The 21,040-nt window shown below is 38.9% G+C and overlaps 1 protein-coding gene across 2 annotated transcripts; it reads right to left on the bottom strand.

Annotated features, from left to right (window-relative positions):
• Nucleotides 1-6,027: 6,027 nt before the first annotated feature.
• On the bottom strand, nucleotides 6,028-19,374 carry Pcdh18 (protocadherin 18). Of its 2 annotated transcripts, none has more exons than XM_047567483.1 (4): nucleotides 16,496-19,374; nucleotides 15,648-15,733; nucleotides 15,394-15,557; nucleotides 6,028-8,756 (listed from the first exon to the last, which is right to left on the bottom strand). In XM_047567483.1, the coding sequence occupies exons 1-4, from the start codon at nucleotides 18,980-18,982 to the stop codon at nucleotides 8,095-8,097; spliced, it is 3,399 nt and encodes a 1,132-aa protein (XP_047423439.1). In that variant the 5' UTR covers nucleotides 18,983-19,374; the 3' UTR covers nucleotides 6,028-8,094. The 2 variants fall into 2 exon arrangements, with proteins under 2 accessions (XP_047423439.1, XP_047423438.1); XM_047567482.1 differs by having other exon boundaries at nucleotides 15,648-15,736.
• Between the last annotated feature and the right edge of the window lie 1,666 nt (nucleotides 19,375-21,040).

Genomic DNA, 21,040 nt, shown 5'->3' on the forward strand with positions numbered 1-21,040 from the left:
GGTTTCTGTCAAAACAAAACAAAATCAAAATTCAAGACTTCTCCTAAATGTGGGAAGGCTTAAGTGAAGTTTGGTCATGCATGTCCTGACAATGTCTTCAGCAACATGACCTTTGTCACTACTGATGGTACAGAGGTGGCATCCATTGGATCTAAGTAGATGCTCTCTTCCCTAAGCAGCCTGCAGTTTTAAGAGAAAGACAGGAAACTAGGTTGCAGAACCGAATCTGTGCCAACACAGCACGGCAGAGAACATCTCCCTGGCTACTTTGTCTGAACTGACTTATTGTTGAATTACAGTGAAATTGATTTGATTCAGTAAGAAGGCCTCATATTCTTCTCTCTCTCTCTTTTCCTCTATCTCTGTTGTAATTTGTCCTATTTTTATAATAGTCCTATTTTTTGATTTTTCATTTAAAATTTTTTTTGAGGTATAACTTACATATAATAAAATTCACAGAGGTTAAATCTACATTTTTATGAATTTTGACCAAAGTAACATGCCATTCCTAATCAGGAAAGAGAACCTGTCCTAACCTTAGAAATTCTCCTCCCTCTACTACTCTGCAGGTGATCTCTACCCTCCAATTTCTCCCCCACACAGCTGAGGAATCACTTCTAGGATATCTGTCAGAATTTGGTATAGAATGATCTATCAAATTTATTTATTTTTTAATGTTGATTCTGATAATTACTAGATTAACCAACATTTGCCCTGTGGAACTCCAACTTCTGCCCCTGCCCCTCCACCTCTGGGAAATCAGAAATGGCTGTGTAGGATGTGAATAGAACTTAAATGCTATTCTTTTTTTTTGTCATATTTGCTTATTTACTCATACACTGAATGCCTTTGGAAAGTCAAAGGTGTAGTTGTCTCTGGAGACACAAGAATAAATAGAAAATAAAAATATACTCCCCCTTCTATCAACATTCCCATATTCTAGAATGGAACTTAGAAAAGTGAACTGATAATTGCAGCAGGCATTATATGAATGACTCACAGTGACATCTGGATGTGAGGCCATGAGACCTTCTAAAAATGTTGTCAATGGTGTTGTGCAATCAATGCTGCTCACCAAACTTTAGCAGCCAGCATTTCATAACTTCCGTGTGTGGCCATTGTTCCCAGTCAATAAACTCTCAGTGGAGAAGACATGACATTCTCAGGACTGGTCCCTAATGACCCTTCAAGCATACATCTCCATCATTTCCTTTGTGTCTGGCTGGAAATGAGATCCCTCCCAAATTATGAGTTAAAGGTGGTTCAGTCTCCGGGAGACTGGTCCCCAAATGATCTCTTAAAGGAGGGTGGCTCCCTCAGGATCTGTATCTTCCCTTAGCACTAGTTGGTGTGCGGGAAAAAAAAAAAATTTCTTCTATATTTGAAAACTTATTCATTTTAAGTTTACTATTTTTTTTTTTACAACTGTTACCCTTCCTACACTAATACCAATATGGACCATGTTTTCTCCTTTTTATATAATTTTGTCCTTTCAAATGAGTATTTGGCATGATCTCAGAGGGGGAAGAATCTTATCATTGAATTCTCTATATCTGCCGCCATGCCTGAGCTAATGAGCCCTTACATAGCAAAATGACACTATTAATGATAATAACGCAGTGGTTTTTCAGCCTTTAACCTATAAGAAGCAGTATAAAATCATTCACGTCTTTAAAATCAATAATGGGCCAGGGACTCTTTGGGACCCTGGGGTGGGAAGGATGGTGTTGGTAAGCAAATCAGGGCCTCTGGCCTTGTCCCTATCCTCCTGCTGCTCACCGCTCCGGCTGGAGCCTGTCCACCTGCAGAGCAGGGTGTGTGCGGCCCATCCTGCACTGACCATCACAGCCTGGTGCTCTGGGCTTATTGGTCATCCTCTCTTTGGTCTGATTTGCTCAACAGTGTCTGTCCAACTCCAAGCACAGAGTCTGACATGGATAAGTGCAGTGATTATGTGTTGAGCACCCGAATGACCAGGTGCTGATCCTCTATGCAGATCCCAGCCCAGGAGAAGGTGAGGACGGAGTCTGAGGGAAAAAGAAGGGAAGGATAGAGTGTGCATGACAGCCAGAGTCTATCGCCATCTCCTATAGCAACAGACCCTTAGCTCATCACCAGGTGGGCCCCTTGGGTATTTGCCCCTCCCCAAACCCTCCTGGCAATCCCCACGGGTCTGCAGAGGAAGCTGGCAAAACCCACACTGACAGTGTTATGGTTTGAACATGAGATGTCCCCCAAAATCTCCGGCATCAGTGCAGGAAAATTCAGAGGCAAAATGCTTAGATTATAAGAACTATAACCTAATCAACCCCTTCTAGTTTGAATGGAGTGACTGGGCGGTAACTCTAGGCAGGTGGGGAATGGCTGGGGGAGGTAGGTCACTGGGGATGGGCCCTGGAAGAGTGCATCTTCCCTAGGCCTCTTTCCTCCTCTGCTTTCTGACCAGCTAGAAGCTGAGTCCCTTCTGCCAACATGCCCTCCCCTGCTTGATGTTCTGCCTCACCTTAGGCCCAAAGCAATGGAGTCAGTCATTTGTCAACTGAGACCTCTGAAACCATGAGCCCCGAATAAATTTGCCTCCTCTCAGTTGTTCTGGTAGGGTGTTTTGGTCACGGGGATTCTAAAGCTGAATAAAACAGCCTCCAGGACAAGTTTGCAGGAGAGATCCAAGTCGCAAGGTAGGAACTGGCAAAACATTTGTCTGGTTAGAATTCATAACATATTCTTAGCTACATATTTCAGATTGATTTCTTCACATTTAACAAGATTTACTGGAAGTTGTGTAGATAATTTAGAACCGAAAACACTGTCTAACACAAAGATCTTCTTCCATAGGAAAGTTCTGGGTTGTTTTTGCTTGGAATATCTTGTGGTTAGCTATTTTAAGCTGCAGAATGTACCTTTTAATAAAACAAGAATGTACCTAAGGCTTTTAGAAAGCCTGCCCTCATTTAGATAAAAGCACTCTGAATGGTAGTAGGGTTTGTATTATTGACCCCCTCCCCCATTTAGACACAGGCCATCCAACCATCCAAAGGCACTGAGGAGGTGACCTGCTTCCCCGAGGTACAAGCACCTCAACATTACCTTCCCACCCTGTGCTCCTGTGAGGAAGGTCAGGGAAGGGGGACCATGACCCCAACCTTTGTCCTATAGCTTCATGAAGATCATTGGCAGTGGGAATAAAGAAGACACTAACATCTGATATTTTGCCCTTCTTAATTTATTCATCTCCAGGGCTTTATATTCTCAACAAGTAGCTATTTTTTCTCCCTTGGCGAGGGGCCTTTCTTACTTAATATTCTATTTTTGTGCCTGCACTTAACATCAGCTTATAGTCAAATTCCAAGCTTACCTTTTCCAGTCCAACCTTTCATACATATAGAAAAGTGTTGTGTATTTAGGGAAAAATAAATAAATAAATAAACCTTGGTTCCCTCCCTACATAAGCACAGTTTTCTATGCTGGTGCTTTTAGGCACTTAAACCATTTAATTTAAAATTTGGGACAAAGAAAAAATGACCCCTTTGTTCTTTCTTCATTGTATAAGTTTATCCTTCCATTAAATTAATGAATCAGAAGAGCAAGCTTTATTGAGAATCAAAAGTAATAGCTTTATATATCAAAAATATGATCCCTATTATATCAGTAACAATGAAAAGACACCAAGAATGTTGATAAAAACCTAGGTGATTATATGAGAAACTGTATACATGTGAAAATTTGGAGAGAGGTGCTATAAATGGGGACAGTAGAATAAATTATCAAGGATGAGTACCATTAAATAAATAAATTGAAGAGATAAAATCTGAGAAAACTGCAAGAATTAAGAGCATCTTTTAGAAGTCATAAAAGGAAATAGAAAACTATTATTTTAAAATGCCAAAGTAGGATGTGTTGTTGCAATTTTAAAAAGTCAGAAAGTATGTAAATTTTGGTAGCAATTTTTGTGATGCCAGCTTCTCATAAATTTTTTTAACAGCTCCTCAAGCTGTATAAGCAAGCATATAATAAAAATGTAATAAATTAATGAGGAATATACACTACTTTCACATCTGTTATACAGTGTCTGTGCAGTATTTTGTTGTTGTTGTTGTTTAGACTATATTAGCAATCCATCTTTGTTCCAGTATTAAGAATATATATACTTGACTATGACTCCAGTTACACAGATAAATGAAATACAGTTTGGCAATAAAGTTTTTAATCACAGTGTAGTGCTATAGATATTCAGTTATTTCAGAAAAAAAGTTTTTGTTCTAGGTATTTAGCTAAACTGATTCTTCAGTGACCCAAATAGCCTAATTTATCAAATTAAAACTTTAACTTATGTAAGCACATATAATTATTTCTATCAATCACAGTTAGAGAAATCCTAATGCATTATAAATGATAACAATTTTCTTGGTAACTTTCACAACATAAGACAACTTGCAAACCTAAGGGAAGTTTTGTTTTATGAGTTTAACCTGCAATTAAGAAGTTCAAAAATGCTAACTCTTTTGAAATACCCACACTTTTCAAATTGTTTTTGAAACTTGTCATAAATCTTTAAGACTTCACATGATTTGATTTTTATTTTATATATTGCTTATTCAGAATTCACTCTCCTTAATTGTCAATGATGTGATGAAACATTAACAAAATATCCCGAATTGAATGGAAATATAAAAACATTTTCAACAGCCCTGAATTGGTTTTTTTTTTTTTTGAAAGGGAATACCAATTTATAAAATACAAGGGGAAATTACATAAAAAATAAATGAATGTCCAAATATGAGATTACACAGGATTGAAAGTGGCCATATCAGATAATGTACTTTCCTCCCATGTAAATAATTTATTGTAAAATTGCTTGACTTTGGGGGCTTCTTTGAATTATAACACGTCAATAATAAAACTCAGAGTATTTTAGGACATTAGTACTAAACAAACAGAACAAGGACACTGAGATGATTTTCATAAATGTGATCAAATCAGTGCCTCCAATATGAAAACTCACCCAGACTTTGCCTTAATATTTACCTAACAGTAAAGGGTAAATTTGATATGCACATGAAAAGAGAAGAATTTCAATGATTAACAAAGTTTCAAGCCCCATCTGTTTAACACTAAGAAAGAAATGAATGATAAGTGAATAATAATGTTAATAACTTTAATAATTTGAAGACAGCTAATTCTAATCATTCTATAAACAAGCATTTAAAAGAGGGTTTGTAAGCAACAGATGTAATGTTGAATTACATTTATGGAAGATAATTCCTTCAATAGATGATTATCACTGAAGGACATTTAAAAGAATCCAGTGAGGCCAAAGGGATTAAGGAATAATGAGTGGAGAAAGGAACCTTCAATTGCTTTTTTGTTTGTTTCAGTCTGAAGAGAGGTATGATATCAAAAAAGAGGAGACATAAACCTGAAAGGTTCAACTGCTGTGGTAAATTCAGACATAACTGCTTTTCCTAAAATATTACTAGTAATCAGGTGTGGTGGCACACGCCTGTACTCCCCAATGCCTGTAATCCCAGCAGTTTATGAGGCTGAAGCAGAAGGATCCCAAGTTCAAAGTCAGCCTCAGCAACTTAGTGAGGCCCTAAGCAACTTAGCAAGACCCTGTCTCAAAATTAAAAAAAAAAAAAAAAAAAAAAATATATATATATATGTAGACAGAGAGAGAGAGAGAGGGCTAGGGATGTGACTCAGTGGTTCAGTACCCCTAGTTCAATCCATGATCCAAAAAAAAAAAAAATATATATATATATAATATGTACATATGTGTATGTGTGTATACATATGACTAGTAAAAGGAATATGAATGAAAACTAAAATCCTACATTAATATTTCTCTAAATGGTGGACAGAGGAAGTAATAATTTAAAAAAAAGACCGGAAAAGCAAGGACTTGGTGACATGGAATGGTATAAAAACAATAGACAGGGGCTGGGGAGATAGCACAAGGCCCTGGGTTCGATCCCCAGCACCCCCCCCCCAAAAAAAAAATAGACAACAATTTTTCATTGAATATAATACTGCATTTTATTTACTTCACATATTCAAAATATCTATTTCTGGCTTTGTTTCCTCATTTACTGTTCATGCTTTAAATTAAGAGCAACGAGGTTATAAAAGTCTTTTCCTTAATGATAGTATGTACTGAAAGGAAGTGAAGTTGAAAGGCAAAATGTATTTAACTGTGGTTAGCATTTGTGTGTGTAATCTACTGAAAAATAAACTGAAATTTCACTTGTAATTGCAGTCCCTCCAATGAAGGCAAATGTGCCTTTTGAAAGAGATAATACATTCTATTTAATGTGGTACTCATTTGAGAATTCAGATGTCTTAGTTTTAGCCACTTTTAGGTTACTTAAACGTCTTAGGATTTTAATTCTCTGCTGGTAAGCTATGAAGGATATTTTAGCCTGTTGGAAAAATTGTTGAGGATACTTTTTTTCTTCTACAACTTAATACAAAATATTCAGAGAAAGCATATGTGTGGGGTGTGTGTGTGTGTGTTTGTGTGTGATTTGAATATTTCAATAGTTATTCTTTCTCTTTTTTTAATCTTTACATTCCACCAAATACATTTATTTAAACTAGTTGAAATGTGATCGACTATTTCGTTCCCAAGACAGATGTCAAATTCATTTCCACTGTTGTTCTTGTTTGCCAAGTCAGTTGGATGTCTCCTCTCTATTATTTGAAAGCCAGCACTGGGTCACCTTCTCAAGAGGGTAAGGGGCATATAAACCTTTCCAACACATATATAGGAACAGGACTCTGACTTATGGACAGCTCCTTAGCTTTACTTTAATTTTCCTTTTATTTTCACTGACAGTAAAATTTTCTGGAGAGTACAATCAAGATAGTGTACGAACAGAAATAACATTAATAGAAGCTTGATCACAAATGATAATAGTCATAATAAGGATCTCTCTTACCAAGGCATTCCACACAGAGAGATAACGGCACAATAAATAAAGAACTTCTCATTTGTCACACAACAAATAGAACAAAATTGCAATAAGAAAAAATGTGATTTTTATAAATGTTCATATACTAAAAATATAACAAAATATGAAGTCATGCACTGGAGACAAAAGCTAAAAGTGAATAGTTATAGCAAAAAAAAATTGCAAAGGATAAAAATGTTCAAGTATTGTGAGAGGAGAAGGAAAGATGCAAATAGAACGGTTTCAAAATAGATCAATTATATTTACTACACTATGAGGGACACTGGCATAACTTTGTCCATTAATACTTGGCACTGTTAGAATGCATACTGTTATCCATTTAAAGGACAAATTCCATTTCCTTCGATGGCATCTCATATTACAAGTATGGAATGAAATCCACTGTTTGCCTTAATTATAAATTCACTACAATACTCTTAAGACCAGGCCAGTGTGATGTTCTGCATGGGCCTGAGGGTTAGAAAACAATTGACTTTATTCCTGTTTACATCATGATCCAAAAAATTCATTTCAAATAGTCGTATCATAAATATTCTTCAGATGCTTTCTAGTCCTCAAATAAAATTTTACTTCTTTCTTCAGTTTTGCTGTGAGAGTTGAACCGTAGGAGCTACCAGAGAGCACTGAAAATAATAATAATAAAATAGCTTACCAACGCTTAATTTTTTAAAGCATTGAAAAAAAAAAAAAGATGGAAAGCTTAATGGAACTAAGAATTACGCAATGCATTAGTGGGGTTGTTCCTAGGGCATAATAATTCCACCCCAGCTTAACTAATCTAAGCAGTACCTTTACACTTTGTGGTTGAATAGTATATCAGATTGAAACAGTGGCTAGTTTCTACATGATTAGGAAAGACATGTTTGTCATGGGAGTAAAAAAATAAAATTTGTTTGTTAAATTACACATAAATATAAGGTACAAATGTATTTTTAAAATACAGATTAAAATAATCACACTTGCATTGTGTACATACGAAAATACAGTATTTAATATTCAATATACACAGACACATTTATGATAAATGCAACTATTTGGCAACGCCAGTTCTTTCAGGGCTTTTCCTGTCCCCTATTTTCCATATATATATATATGGAAAGAAAAAATGCTTGGCCAAAATCTCCTAGCTCTGGCGCACGTCTTGGAGCAGTTTGTTAATCTCGGCCACCAGCTCGCTGGCATCCATGAGTTCGTGCTTGCCGTCGTTCAGGTGGTTGAGCACATTGTCAAAATCATCTTCTTCGTAATTTTCAGGGATCTCCTCCATGGCCGGCAGCCACTTGGACGAAGGCTGCACGCTGGAGTGAGCTCCCAGCGGGGGCCCCGCGTTGTTGGCGGGATTCTGGAAGTGGGTACTGGCGGCCCAGGCGGCCACCCCCGCGGGGTAACCCACGGATTTGGCTGGCGCGGGTCCCTTCCGGCGCTCCAGCGAGTTGGAGCGATCCAGCTCGCCACACTCCGCGTAGGTGTCCAGGGACGGGGGCAGGAGGCGCTGGAACACGCTGCTCATTTCCGAGAGCAGGGAGGACGTGCTGGTGTCCCCCGTGTCCTTGTCGTTTGGGGAGTCCTTCCCGAAGGTGGAGAAGCTCTTCTTCTCGCCGGCCTCTGCGGCCTGGGGGTCGTCCTCCAGGCTCTGGGGATGCTGCTGCTGCGGCTGCGAGGGGAACTCCTCCCCAGGGATGAACATGTTGCTCCTGTAGTCCGACGAAGGCGAGGGCAGCGGCGGCATCCAGCACTGGTCCGAGTGGCCCAGGACTCTGCACTCCTCCGTGCACAGCCTCATCGCTGCACTCGAGGAAAAGCATGGAGGGTTGGTTACTAGAGGGAGCATGCTCCAAATGGTGGGAAAACGCAATGTTTTTTTTTTTTTTTTTTTTTTTTTTTTTTTTTTTTTTAATTTAGATATAATGAGAGAGGTTTAAACTACCTGCTCTGAGATACATTAGCTGGACCACAGTTAGGGTTTTAATTTGAATACAATTTTTATAGACCTCCATAAGTCATAACAGCTGGTGTGTATATATACCTATATATATTTTTTTCTCCCTTATTGAATGAGGAAATGGGGGTTATCGCTCATACTTCTCAGGAATATTCTCTACTTAAATAATGAGCAATGAATGGATAATTTATACATGAAAATGACTGGAAAACATCTAAGATGTTTCCATGTTTTAGTTCATGGAAATACAAGCTGGACATGATTTTAAAGAGTCAGCTTTAAGGGCTGGGATTGTGGCTCAGTGGTGTAGCGCTTGCCTGGTATGTGTGAGGCACTAAGGTCGATCCTCAGCACCACATACAAATAAGTAAATAAAATAAAGGTATTGTGTCCATCTACAACTAAAAAAAAAAAAAAAAAAAAAAAAAAAAAAATTAAAAAGTCAACTTTGAAGGTGAAATCCTTAACTTTAGAATACTACCAGATGATCCTTCACTGATAACTTTCTTGATATTGAGGTTTATCTGACCTGCTTTAGCTTGAACAGAATCACTGAAAATATAATTGGCTATCAGGTAATTATCCTTGTTAACCTCTCTCAAAGATTTTATAATTTATTTATTGACTTATTACTTAAGATAGTAGTGAGAATTATCCTTAACTATTGTCATCTGCAGTTACCCTGTTATGAATTTTTTTTTTAAAGCTTCAAAATATACTAATAGTCAAATGCATGGAAAAGTCACAAAGTCAAAGAATATGAAAACTCCGCTACTCGGTTCTTGTAGACACCCTGATGCCCTCTGGGAATATAAGTGGCCACACTCAGCGTAAACAACAGACATGAGAAAAACAGAAAAATAAGAGGAGAAAAGACCTCCAAATTTGGCAAATACAATAACTAAATCACATGAAAGATAGGAAAAGCAGTGATGGAAATTATACTCCAGAAACCATCCATTTGTTTCAGAAGTGAGGTCTTTTCAGAATCATGATTTCATGTTAGAACACAATTTTGGACAATGCTTAGATTCCCTTAAATTTGAAAGAAAATTGGATTGATATTAGCCATACCGGTTTATTCAGAGCCACATTTATAGATCTAGCTACTTCAGAAAGATTTCTCTTCCTCCCAACTTTACTGCTAAAGGGATGGCTTTTGAGGAAGACCAGTCCCCATGGCAGGGACGGAAGCCATCCACTGTGCAGGCTGTGGTCTCCCCACCACCAGGTGAATTATCTGCACAGAATATACATTCACTATGTGCTTTCTGATGAAAAGTAAAGAAAGCAAGTTTGAGTTTCAGGAAAAGAAAAATAATGGTCTTCATCTAAAGATGAGGGAATCACTCTTCTTCATCCCTGGAACCTTCAAGATAATTCTGTTCCTAAACACCCCCTGGACCTCAATTATTCATGGAAAAGGGGAAAACTGGAGAAACAAAAATGAGAGCAAGTGTTGTGAGGGAAATAGCTGGGAGGCTAAGAAGGCTGGAAATACAACAGATGTACATTGCAGTGTGGGGAACTGCAGAGAAGTGCGCATACAAACAGCACGTGCCAGGGGACACGCGTGGATCAGCATTATGTCACTTTATATTTAGACCCATTAAATTCAAATAAGCAAGGGTGACTGAAGAATCACAGCAGACTTAGGTACCTTGATTTCCTCAGACTTAGGTACCTTGATTACTACTTGTAAATATGTACCAAAGGATGATTTGATGTGGTCAGCTGCAAAGCGAGTTGAAAGTAACTGGAAACCTTACATAGCAGTGAGGTTTTCTCATCAGTGAAATGACTAGCATAGAGGTAATGCTTTTTTTTCTCTTTAATTCCTTGGGTTTCTGAAAATGGAAATGGAACCTGTACACACTGTCTGATTCACATCCTGTCAAAAGGAAGGAGACCAGACCTGCTGACATCTCTTCATTTGTTTTCCCGGCCTTTAACTCTGTGGCTTTAGGCTTGGGAAGGACTCCTTTGATTGCTTGATTGGTTTTGTTTGGTTTTAAAGTTTAATGATGGAGTGGGGGGGGGGGGGGTTACATAAGCTTCTAAGAATCCTGAACATGATCAAGTTTCCTAGAGATCTGAACACAATCAATGAATGTGTAACCAGCAATAAAATACAAAAACAAAACAAAACAAAACCTGGGTGATTAACACAAACTTAGAGTTCACACTCAAAAATTATTTTGATCATAGGAATTCTCTTTCAACAGTGAATGCTATTTATAACTCCACCACAATAAATAAATGGACTTTTAATTATAAATAAATCAACTCTTCAAAATGAAAATTAATATAAAAAGTGAAGAAGAATGACTAATATAAAGATAGCAAAAATAATAAAGAGAGAGAGGAAAAGAAAGAGAGAATAAGGAGGAAGAGGAGGAGAAGGGATGCAGAAGAGAGTGTTTCTTGCAATTTCATTGATATTCTCCATCTTTTCCTGGAGACTCAACTGTTGGAAAAGATTCTCAGTGTAGACATAATTCAGCTACAAAGGTTCCATTCCACATTCCAGGGATCAGAATTCACTGGCAAGTATCTAATTGTTCTGTTACTTCTTGAAAGCTGGCCAAGTGGTTAAGTTTCCTCAGGGGATGGGGCAGGGTGGAAAAAGAGGTTCTTCTTTACCACCACATGACTATGGATTTTGTCACTGCACCCTATTGTAAAGGTGGGAAGGAAAACACAAAAACAAAACATGCCAAGCTTCTATCAAGCCATTAGTGCCTGGGTGATCAATCATTTATCTACTAAGAATAGTAGATAAATACATGAAGAGCACCCTGCCCTCAAAAGGCTTAAGATCTAGTTTTAAGTCAAGGGTAGCAAATGAGGTCATAAAAGCTTGAAGTGTCAAACTAGAAGATGCTGAAGACATGCCAAGAAAGGAGAAAAGGTAGAAGTGGAAGTGGATGTCTTTAGGAACAAGCAGCCTGAAGTAAACTTTGAGGAATGAAAAACAGATACAGTGTCCAAGTGAAGGAGAGCCAGGTTGTCACGAAGGAAGGGCAACATGAGCACAGGATCCGAGTACCGTGGGAAGAGGTGCCTCTGCCTGTTGCAAAAGGTACTGAAATGGCGGAATTGAGAGTTACGAGGCTAGGAATGAATGTCACTGGCCTTCGAGTACCAAGATAGTTTTTTTCAGTGTTGCTGAGCAACAAGAATCAGGTATTGATTTCAAGCCAAAAAAAAAAAAAAAGAAAAGAAAAAAAAAGGAAATTAAAATGCTCTGAAAAGGTTGGTTAAGCTGTATGAAATACAGATTTGACAATGGGAGGAGCCACTAGAGAGGAGTATCAGCTCCTACACTGGTACAATAAGCCAGCCTTGGAAAGAAAGTTCAGAACAGAGCTTGGACACCCTACCAGGAAAACAGAGCGAAGTGGAGAAGAATGCTTGAAGTGAGTTCTCACAGATGACAGATGATAAAAAGCAGAGTGGACTCAATGAAGAAGGAGTATCAAAAGAAAGAAAATCATCATCCTGGCACAGCAAAATACATTGGGAAAAGGGAGATTTTGTAGACATATGCTTAGTATTATAGTTCAAAGTTGAATGAATAAGAAAGAAAATAGTTGACAAACATGAGCCAACACACAAAAATGCTCAGAGTGCAGTGTATTTGTGTGGGAACTAAAACAATGAGTGACCAGGAATGACCCTCCCTTTTGGCAAGCAATGCAGCATAACATAATCTATATTTGTTCACAGGCTAATGCAGAAGAACAGTTGGAATAAGATACTTAAGTCCTAAAAATATACATGCTTTAGAGAAAACGGTCCTGAACTCTGCTAATGACATTCAGATGTGGACTTACATTTTTCTCTTCTTAGACTATTTCCCAGGAATTCACATTTACACTGGACAAATTCTATACCTTAATGTGCCTCTGGAGGTTGTTAGGATGAATAATAAGCGGAATAATCAAAATGGTTCACGTAATTAAGGGAAACCATCTTAGGTACTCAATTTGCACATTGCCATCTATGCTGGCCAAATGTGAATATACTCCCCAGGTGGACCTTGAGTGACTTCCTGGAGCTCTGTGCCTCCAGAAGAGCTAACACCATACACCATACCAAGACAGGTTGCTAGTGAGGTGAAAATGTATCTTTTATAATATGATCTGCTATAAAACAACGTCATGCACTAACCAAAGGGTTCTGATTATATTCCTGGATTGTGTGATTGTATAACTATGGAATGTTTTTTTAAAGGTTTGTCTACAAGTTAGTGGAATGATTCATGGTGACTCCTCATTTTGAAAACAAATGTGACATGGATGGAGCTCAAAGTCACTCACTAAACAAGACACACTGTTTTTTCTAGAGTCCTTGCCTATTTATTGTCCAATGTTTTAATCCTTAACATTTATCATTATTATTCACTTGGTACATAACTCTTCTACCATGAATATATAGAGGTGGTAGATTTGAAAACAGAGGAAAGAATAAAATAGGAGTCTTCACCTCTTCATGAAATTAAAAAAAGAAAAAGAAAAAAGTACATATATGGGTTGGACATGTAGCTAAGTGGAGGACCATGTGCTTAGCATGCATGAGGCTCTGGATTCAATCCCTGGCACCAAAAATAAAAAAAATATATATATAAAAAATGGAAAATAAAAAGTAGACTTATGATTAGTCATTAGAATTATATGCTTTTAGAATTTAAAAAGTATAATTTTGTCCCACAAATGACAAGGTTATCTATCTAGGGGCAGTTTCTTCTTCATTGTACTCTGATGAAAAATTTAAATTTTAATGAATAACTTCATACAAATTTTACTCTTTCGATATTGATACAATATTGATATTATGCACATTGTGTATTTTTTTTGAGATAGTATTACTTATGTTTTTCAAGGGTGGGGTTCTGTGAGAATTATATATCACAAGTCATGGAAACTCAGTCAGCTCCTTCATTACCCAAGTAAGAATAATAAAACTGATTGTTTTTTAGTAAGGTTTCTAAGGCCATATCTAGTCAGAGATTTCTCTCTCAAATTGGTCTATGGAGTCTGTTAATTTTTTAAAAACACGGATAACTGGGCAAACATAGGCCTTTCTTTCTGTATATTCATCCTGATAGCAATGCCTCCGCCCCCCATTGCTAAACAACATAAATAAGCGACATTTAGCAGTAACAGGGAGGCTAGGAAGTCCTTAGGATATAAAACAAATAGTTTATTAAGAGAGAAAGAACTGTTACTCTATATATGTGCTAGGGTAGTGTTTAGGAGGGTGGAGATTGGTTCAAATCTCCCATCTACCATGTATAAAATGCCTGATAGAGGATTCATTTTCTAACCTTTGTGAGGTTTGGTTTTCAAATTTGAAAAAAAAAAAAAAAAAGATACGAACATCCTGTAGCCACCACCACTACAAATAATACCGGTGTCAGTGCAGGAAATGCCGGTTAAGAACTCCAGTAAGCCTGGAGTGCTGAGCCTAGGCCCAGAGTCATCCCTGGGGCATGGCTGATAACCATTCCTACTGCCTCTGCTGCTCTGGAATCCTGCCACCATGACTTCTACAACTTATAAAAGCTGTGTTTATTTTCTGCACTCCCTGATTTATCTGTATTTGGAAAATATGTTAGGCAGAACCAAGATGAGCCATGGAATGCTGTTCTACCTTTCTTTCATCTATCAAATGGCAGTCATTTGCTCAACCTTCAAAGAAGTTAGGGATATAGCTGAAAGAACACTCCTATGGTCCTGCAAATCAATTTAACATTGTAGCCTTTAGGAATAGAATTGCTACAATGATGTAGTCAGCATTTACTCATTTGTTTCAGTTTCTCTAGTACAATTAGAGAGAAGGGAAACTGAGGAAAATGTGGTTCAAAACCTAACAGGATCTCCCCCACCTAGCTGTGCGCTCTGGATCCCTGTCCTCAGACATCACAGTACAGACATAAAATGAAAGGTAGCAAGAAATTCTATGCTTACCACCTACAAAATGCATTCTTTCTCTTATTTTTAGTGCTTAAAGTGTACCCTTTCTGGTGTATTTTAGTCTCTGATTTTGTGAGTTGGTTCCCATCACAGGAAATGCATCTTACAAATTACAGTCCAGTTCACCACTATGCACCAAAACAGACTGAATAAAAACAACCACCCAGTAATTTTATAAAGAGTTGCTCAAGAGTATCCTAAGGCTCACTGGATGGAGTAGAAAGAGGAGGGAAGTGGCCTGGTTTTCTATTCTTCCCTCCCACCCCTTCTTTCTTGTTTTATTAAGCTCGCACGTTCACTGCTTCTCTCCCAACTGCTCACTATGAATTTTAAGAAGATAATTTAAAAGTGTGTCAATTCTGTTCATTGCTGGTAGTATGCAGATACAGATACCTTCATGCAAAGGACAAATAAAGAAGAAATAGAAGCACTGGAGAAATGTTCTTTTACTGGTATTAGAGTAGACCTAGAAATAAAGAGTTATCTGTCATTACTCTCTTACCTGCTGGAATTCTTCCATCTGTGAGAAACAGGTCACTGAATCCCTCACCCAGCAGCCTGTCTATTGGAGAGTCTCGCCCCAAATCATAATCACTGTCTCCTGCTTCACTGTCACCCCGGCCACTGTCTTTCAAGCTAAATTTGTCCATGTCTTGAAGGGCATATCTAGAAACATCAATCACAGAAAATATGGTTTTTACTCTTCAGCATTTATGTTATCTGAGACATAACAGGTAACACAGGGATAATGCATACCTATAACTCCTGGAGTATTTGTTTCCTCGAAAACTTGGCCTTGGCTGATATTGCCCTTGGTGAAGCATGGAAAGAAGCTGGGAGACCTGCTGGAAACCAAATACACAGAACTGATTCCTGGAAAAAACCTCCAAGTACTCACAGGCTTTAAGCAAAGAAAAACAGTTCCTTGTTATTTTATACAAGTCATGTAACATGTTATCTCCATTTTAAGATTTGCATATGCTGGATCGTGGCAGGCTGTGCAGCTAGTCACCAAATATAACTGAAATACAACCCAGGGAGATTTGGATGATCAAATAATACAACTGATTTTTTTTTTCAAAGGATTCCTTTTAAATAACTGATTGATTTCCTTGCAATGTGGTCATTTGCAAAGATATCTAAAAAATGCTGTAAAATGTATTGTAAAAACATCTAGTTAAAATAATATCCAAAAATTTGCAAAGTTGGCTAACTGAAACATTCTCTGAGATGGGATGCCGGAGGCCTCAGTTTTTTATTTTTTCAGTAGAGACTGTAACAATGACAATAAACTAAGTCCCTTTAACTTTTGGCGGTGCTGCATCTTAACCTGGGAAGTGAGGGTCTATAAGTAGATAGTCCCTTATGTGCTTCATGCTTATTTTTCAATATCATGCATATTATGTGCAAATAAATTATTTAAGAAAAACTGAAAGCAGTGTGCTAAGACGTGTGTATTTGCTACATGTACACATATAGCTTGAATCCTGCTTAATTTGCATATTGTTACTTATTAATGAAGACATTTAAGAACTGATACATATGCAACTTCTGAACAGTAACACCTGACACTATCAGTGAATCTATGCAGTTTATGATCTTACCTCAACAGCAGGAGTGGCGTGGGTGAGTTCTAATGAGAAATTCTCCGGCACATGGTTCGATGAGATTGTCACCAAACTGTTGAGTGACTGGTGACTGTTGTGACTCTGGCGACTGCCCATCTGCCCTCTTTCTAAGGTAGGAGATGAAGATGGAGATGATCTGTGATGAGATCTGATGGGCAGAGTGCCATTGATGGTAGGCACCAATGTGATGTCCCCTTTGTGAATCTGCCTGGATGGTCTTTTTGGGTGGTGCTGGTAAGTTGATTCTGCTACTCTGCAGTTGTAGGATCTAGTGTCTTTCTTTTCTCGGTTACACCTAGTTGCAAATAGCACCATAATAACCAACAGTACTGCACAAATTGCTCCTAAGGAAATAATTATAATCATGGAGACATCCAGGGATGCCTGACTGACTGAGGTCATTGCTGTACTCGTCACTGATTCTGCATATTCAAAGATCATGCACTTCAGAAGGACTTTGGTATGCAGCTGAGGATTGCCTTTGTCCTGGATGATGACTGAGAGCTCCCATTCTGTGTAGGGAACAGATTCCATGCTCACATTGGTATGGATGTCACATGATCGTGGATCAATTACAAAGATACCCTCCTCATTACCTGCTACTATGGAGCAGCTGAGTTCAGCATTCACACCAGAGTCCCTGTCAATCGCCCTTATTCTTGTGACATGAAAGCCACTTTCAGCTCCTTTGGGGATGGAGATCTCTGCAGTATTATTGTGAAGTGCAGGTGCTATAACCACAGGAACATTGTCATTTTCATCAATAATGGTGAGCACAACTGTGGTATTGCTTACGAGTTGCTTCGGACTCCCTCCATCTCTTGCTTCCACCACAAAAGTGATCTGACTCACTTCTTCATGATCAAAGATTCTGAGGGCATAGATGGCGCCATTTGATGGGTCAATGGTTACATACGTAGTGATGGAACTTCCCAGGATAAAACTCTCCAAAATGGTATACGTCACTTGCCCATTTTCTCCAAGATCAGGATCTGTGGCTGTAACAGTGGTGATAAATGCCCCTGGCGAGTTATTCTCTGAGATTACAAATTCATATCGGCTTCTCTGGAAGCGTGGCGGATTGTCATTTATATCATTGATTTGAACAGTAAAATGTTTGACTGTAGAGAGACTAGGTGTCCCCTTATCCTCGGCGATTACAGTCAAACTATATTCAGATCTCTTTTCTCTATCCAGTGTGGCATTGGTCAAGATTAAATAATTGTTTTCATAAGTCTTTTGAAGTTTAAAATGACCATGTCCATGAAGCTTACAGACTACTTCTCCATTCAACCCAGAATCTTTGTCTTGAACCCTGACCAAAGCAACAAATGTTTCAATAGGATCTCCTTCAAAAATATAAGATATTTCTTCTTTGCCAGGTGACATGAGGTTTAGGTTAATTTCAGGTTTATTATCATTAACATCTACGACCTTAATTATAATTTTGCAATGAGCTGGGATTGAATTTGGACCCAAATCTTGAGCTTGAACATCGATCTCATAGGATTTGGTGATTTCATAATCCACTTGCTTGAAAAGAGTCAAATGTCCTCTTTCTGAATCAATTTTGAAAGTCTCTATAATTTTGGGAGACACATGACTGCTGAAAGAATATACGATCTTCCCATTAGCGCCCTCATCTGGATCAGTGGCATTCAGATCCAGGAGCAAAGTGCCCACGGGGGAGTTTTCCAAGAGTTGTATTACATAAGACTGCTGCTCAAAAGCAGGGCTGTTGTCATTGGAGTCTGAAATGCTTATTTTCAGTATGGAGGAACCAGACCTCTGAGGCACTCCCATGTCTGAGGCAGTGAGCTGGAGCTCGTAGCTGGACTTCAGCTCCCGATCCAACTCTCTGACCACTATGAGTTCTGCATACTTGGCTCCATCGGTCCTGGTCCGAACCTCAATGTTAAAAAAATCATTGGCAGAGAGGGAGTAGGTGTGGAGGGCATTTTCCCCCACATCTGGATCAAATGCACTGTCCAGGGGAATGCGAGTCCCAACTGCGGCGCTCTCAGATATCTCAATAGGTATGAGAGATCTCGAAAACTGGGGAGAATTGTCATTAATATCCAGCACTTCAACTTCAATATGGAAGAGCTGCAGATGCTCTGTGGGTAGAGTGATCACATCAAACTCTATGGAACAGTTCAAGTTTTTCTGGCATAGTTGCTCACGGTCGATTGTAGCTCCTATGCTGATTTCCCCGGTATTCTCATTTACTACCAGGAGAGGAGAATTCCCCCTTTGCATGGCTCGAAAACGAACAGCAGAAGGATTAGGGAGCTTCAATAAAACATCAGCCACATCCTCTGATAGTCTTGCAATTACCGATCCAACCCTCTGTTCCTCATAAATCCTGTATTTCAAATTCTTGCCCAGTACACCGCGGTTGAGAGACATGATCAGGAGTGCAAAAGCAAATGTAAAGTGCATTTTAGTATTCATTTGGTGCATTGGTCAGTTTCTGAGATTTCCCTCACAGAGCAAGTTAAAACGGCAAAGCAATCCCCTCAACTTCCTTTGGCAACTTAAAGCTAAGCGACATTTGGTACTTGAAACTTGAAAGCGTCTCTTAATAACCCCGCACAGCAATTAATAGCTCGCAAACTTTTGTTTTATACACACCGTGTCACGACTTCCAGATTTCGGCAGGGAGTCCAGTGCTTGCATTCGCTCGGCCGTTTGTCCTCTCTCTTCAGGCAGAAGAGTGTCACCTCGGCGTCGCGGTCCCCCTTGTGGAGTCGGAATCCATCTATTGCAGGGTGCCCGCGCAGTCTGCAGTGTCTCTTCCCTGAGCGGTTCTTTCTCCCTTTCTCTGCTCGGCTGCAGACTAAACACCCGTGATTGCTGACTCCAGTCGAAAATCTGTACAACTTCACTTCAACTCAGACAAAGCTCTTGCCCGGCGTGTGTTGAATCGCTTCCAGCCAATCAGGGAACTTCCAAATCAAAAGCCGATGGAGTCACCAAAGCGAGGGAGGGCGCGAGCCGAGGGTGGGAGCCGGGCAGGGATGGAGGAGCCCGGGAGGAGGAAGGCGGGGCCGGGGCGCGCGGGAGAGGGGACCCGGCGAGGGGCTGGGAGGTGGGCGCCCTTCCTGAGCTCTTCCCTCCCTTCCTTCCTCCCTCCCTCCTTTCAATCTAATGCATTCACTTTCTCTGAGCGTGCCACGACAAAGGGGAGACAAATTACAGAAGAAAAACTTTAAATCAACTTCTGGTCGCCTTTATTTAGATGGCACTTTAGATTGTTCTTGTTTTCTTAATTGCCCTTTCTTCTGCCACAAACATGCAATCGTCTTGCTTTTCATCGTCCTTAAGTGCTGGTTTAACTTAAAATACCTCTAAATGCATTTTGTTGGTGGAGGAATTTAATAAAATTTGAAAACTTGCTTCTAATTATGCCTCGCAGACCGCCCCTTCCCCTCCCCCTCGGCAAATCCTTGGGTCTTTCTCTTCCTCTGTTCACCAGCAGATTTTCTTGGGGCTCTGTGTTAAAGAACAGAACAAGGGAAGAGGTTTCATTTTCTGTTTTCTTTCATCTTTATTCTTTGAAGATAAGAAAAGGGCTATCATGCACTCTTGATTTCTCTTAATTAGCAAGATTTAAAGGAACACCTCAGAATTTGGAACTAATTAACAATATAATTCTACCTTCTGTCATTCCTCTCCTGAGTTTGGACAAAATTCTTTATGGAATTTCTTTGTCCTGCACTTCAAAAAATCCTATTTACCTTAGGTAAAAGATATTTCATGCTTTAGCTTGCCAATTTCTACCCCAAAGTCCTGTCTATACGTGGTGAGTCTTCACAATGATATTGGGGGGGACTTGGACTCAATCATTTACAAGTCAAATTTTTATAATATATGCATTATTTATGAAAATACTTTTCAGATATGTATTTTTAAGAACCCAAAAGCTTGTTTACACTGACAAATAAAATGCCTGAGCTGAAAATTGCATTTTGTGTGCATCAAAATGCTGGAAATATCACAGGAGGCTGTGCTCTATCCAGGTCACAGAAACTGATATGCTATTCTTATTTGAAAATATGATTATTTATGATGTTCTTTCTGCTCTGCAACTCCTTTTAAGTTATCATTGTGGCTCCATTCTTGCTGCTTTTTCCTACCTGCTGCATTATTCCTCAGCTGTCTCCATCCACTTACATATTTGCTGTTTCACACTGTCGCTTTTTTCCATTTATTTCCTCCCAGTTTCTATTTTGCCCCCCAGAAACATATATATATGTACATATATATATATAAAGTAATTTTCTGATTTTTCCACTTTTCTTACTCTCAGCAGAGCTCAGCTAAAGTCACTAAGAAGGTTCTTTGCAAAAAAGAAAGCAGAGGAGTCTCAGCGTGAACTCTCCCTCTTTTTAGGCATTCAAAAGCATTTTATAAGCCATTGTCTTTTTTTTTCCCCCTTCTGAAACCAGTGCTGTGTGGCAAATTGTGCAGAATAGAAATGCCTGTAATGAATGTATTTAGTACTAGGTCACGCTGATG

Source organism: Sciurus carolinensis, chromosome 10 (genome assembly GCF_902686445.1).
Source record: "Sciurus carolinensis chromosome 10, mSciCar1.2, whole genome shotgun sequence".
In the NCBI taxonomy this organism is placed as follows: Eukaryota; Metazoa; Chordata; class Mammalia; order Rodentia; family Sciuridae; genus Sciurus; species Sciurus carolinensis.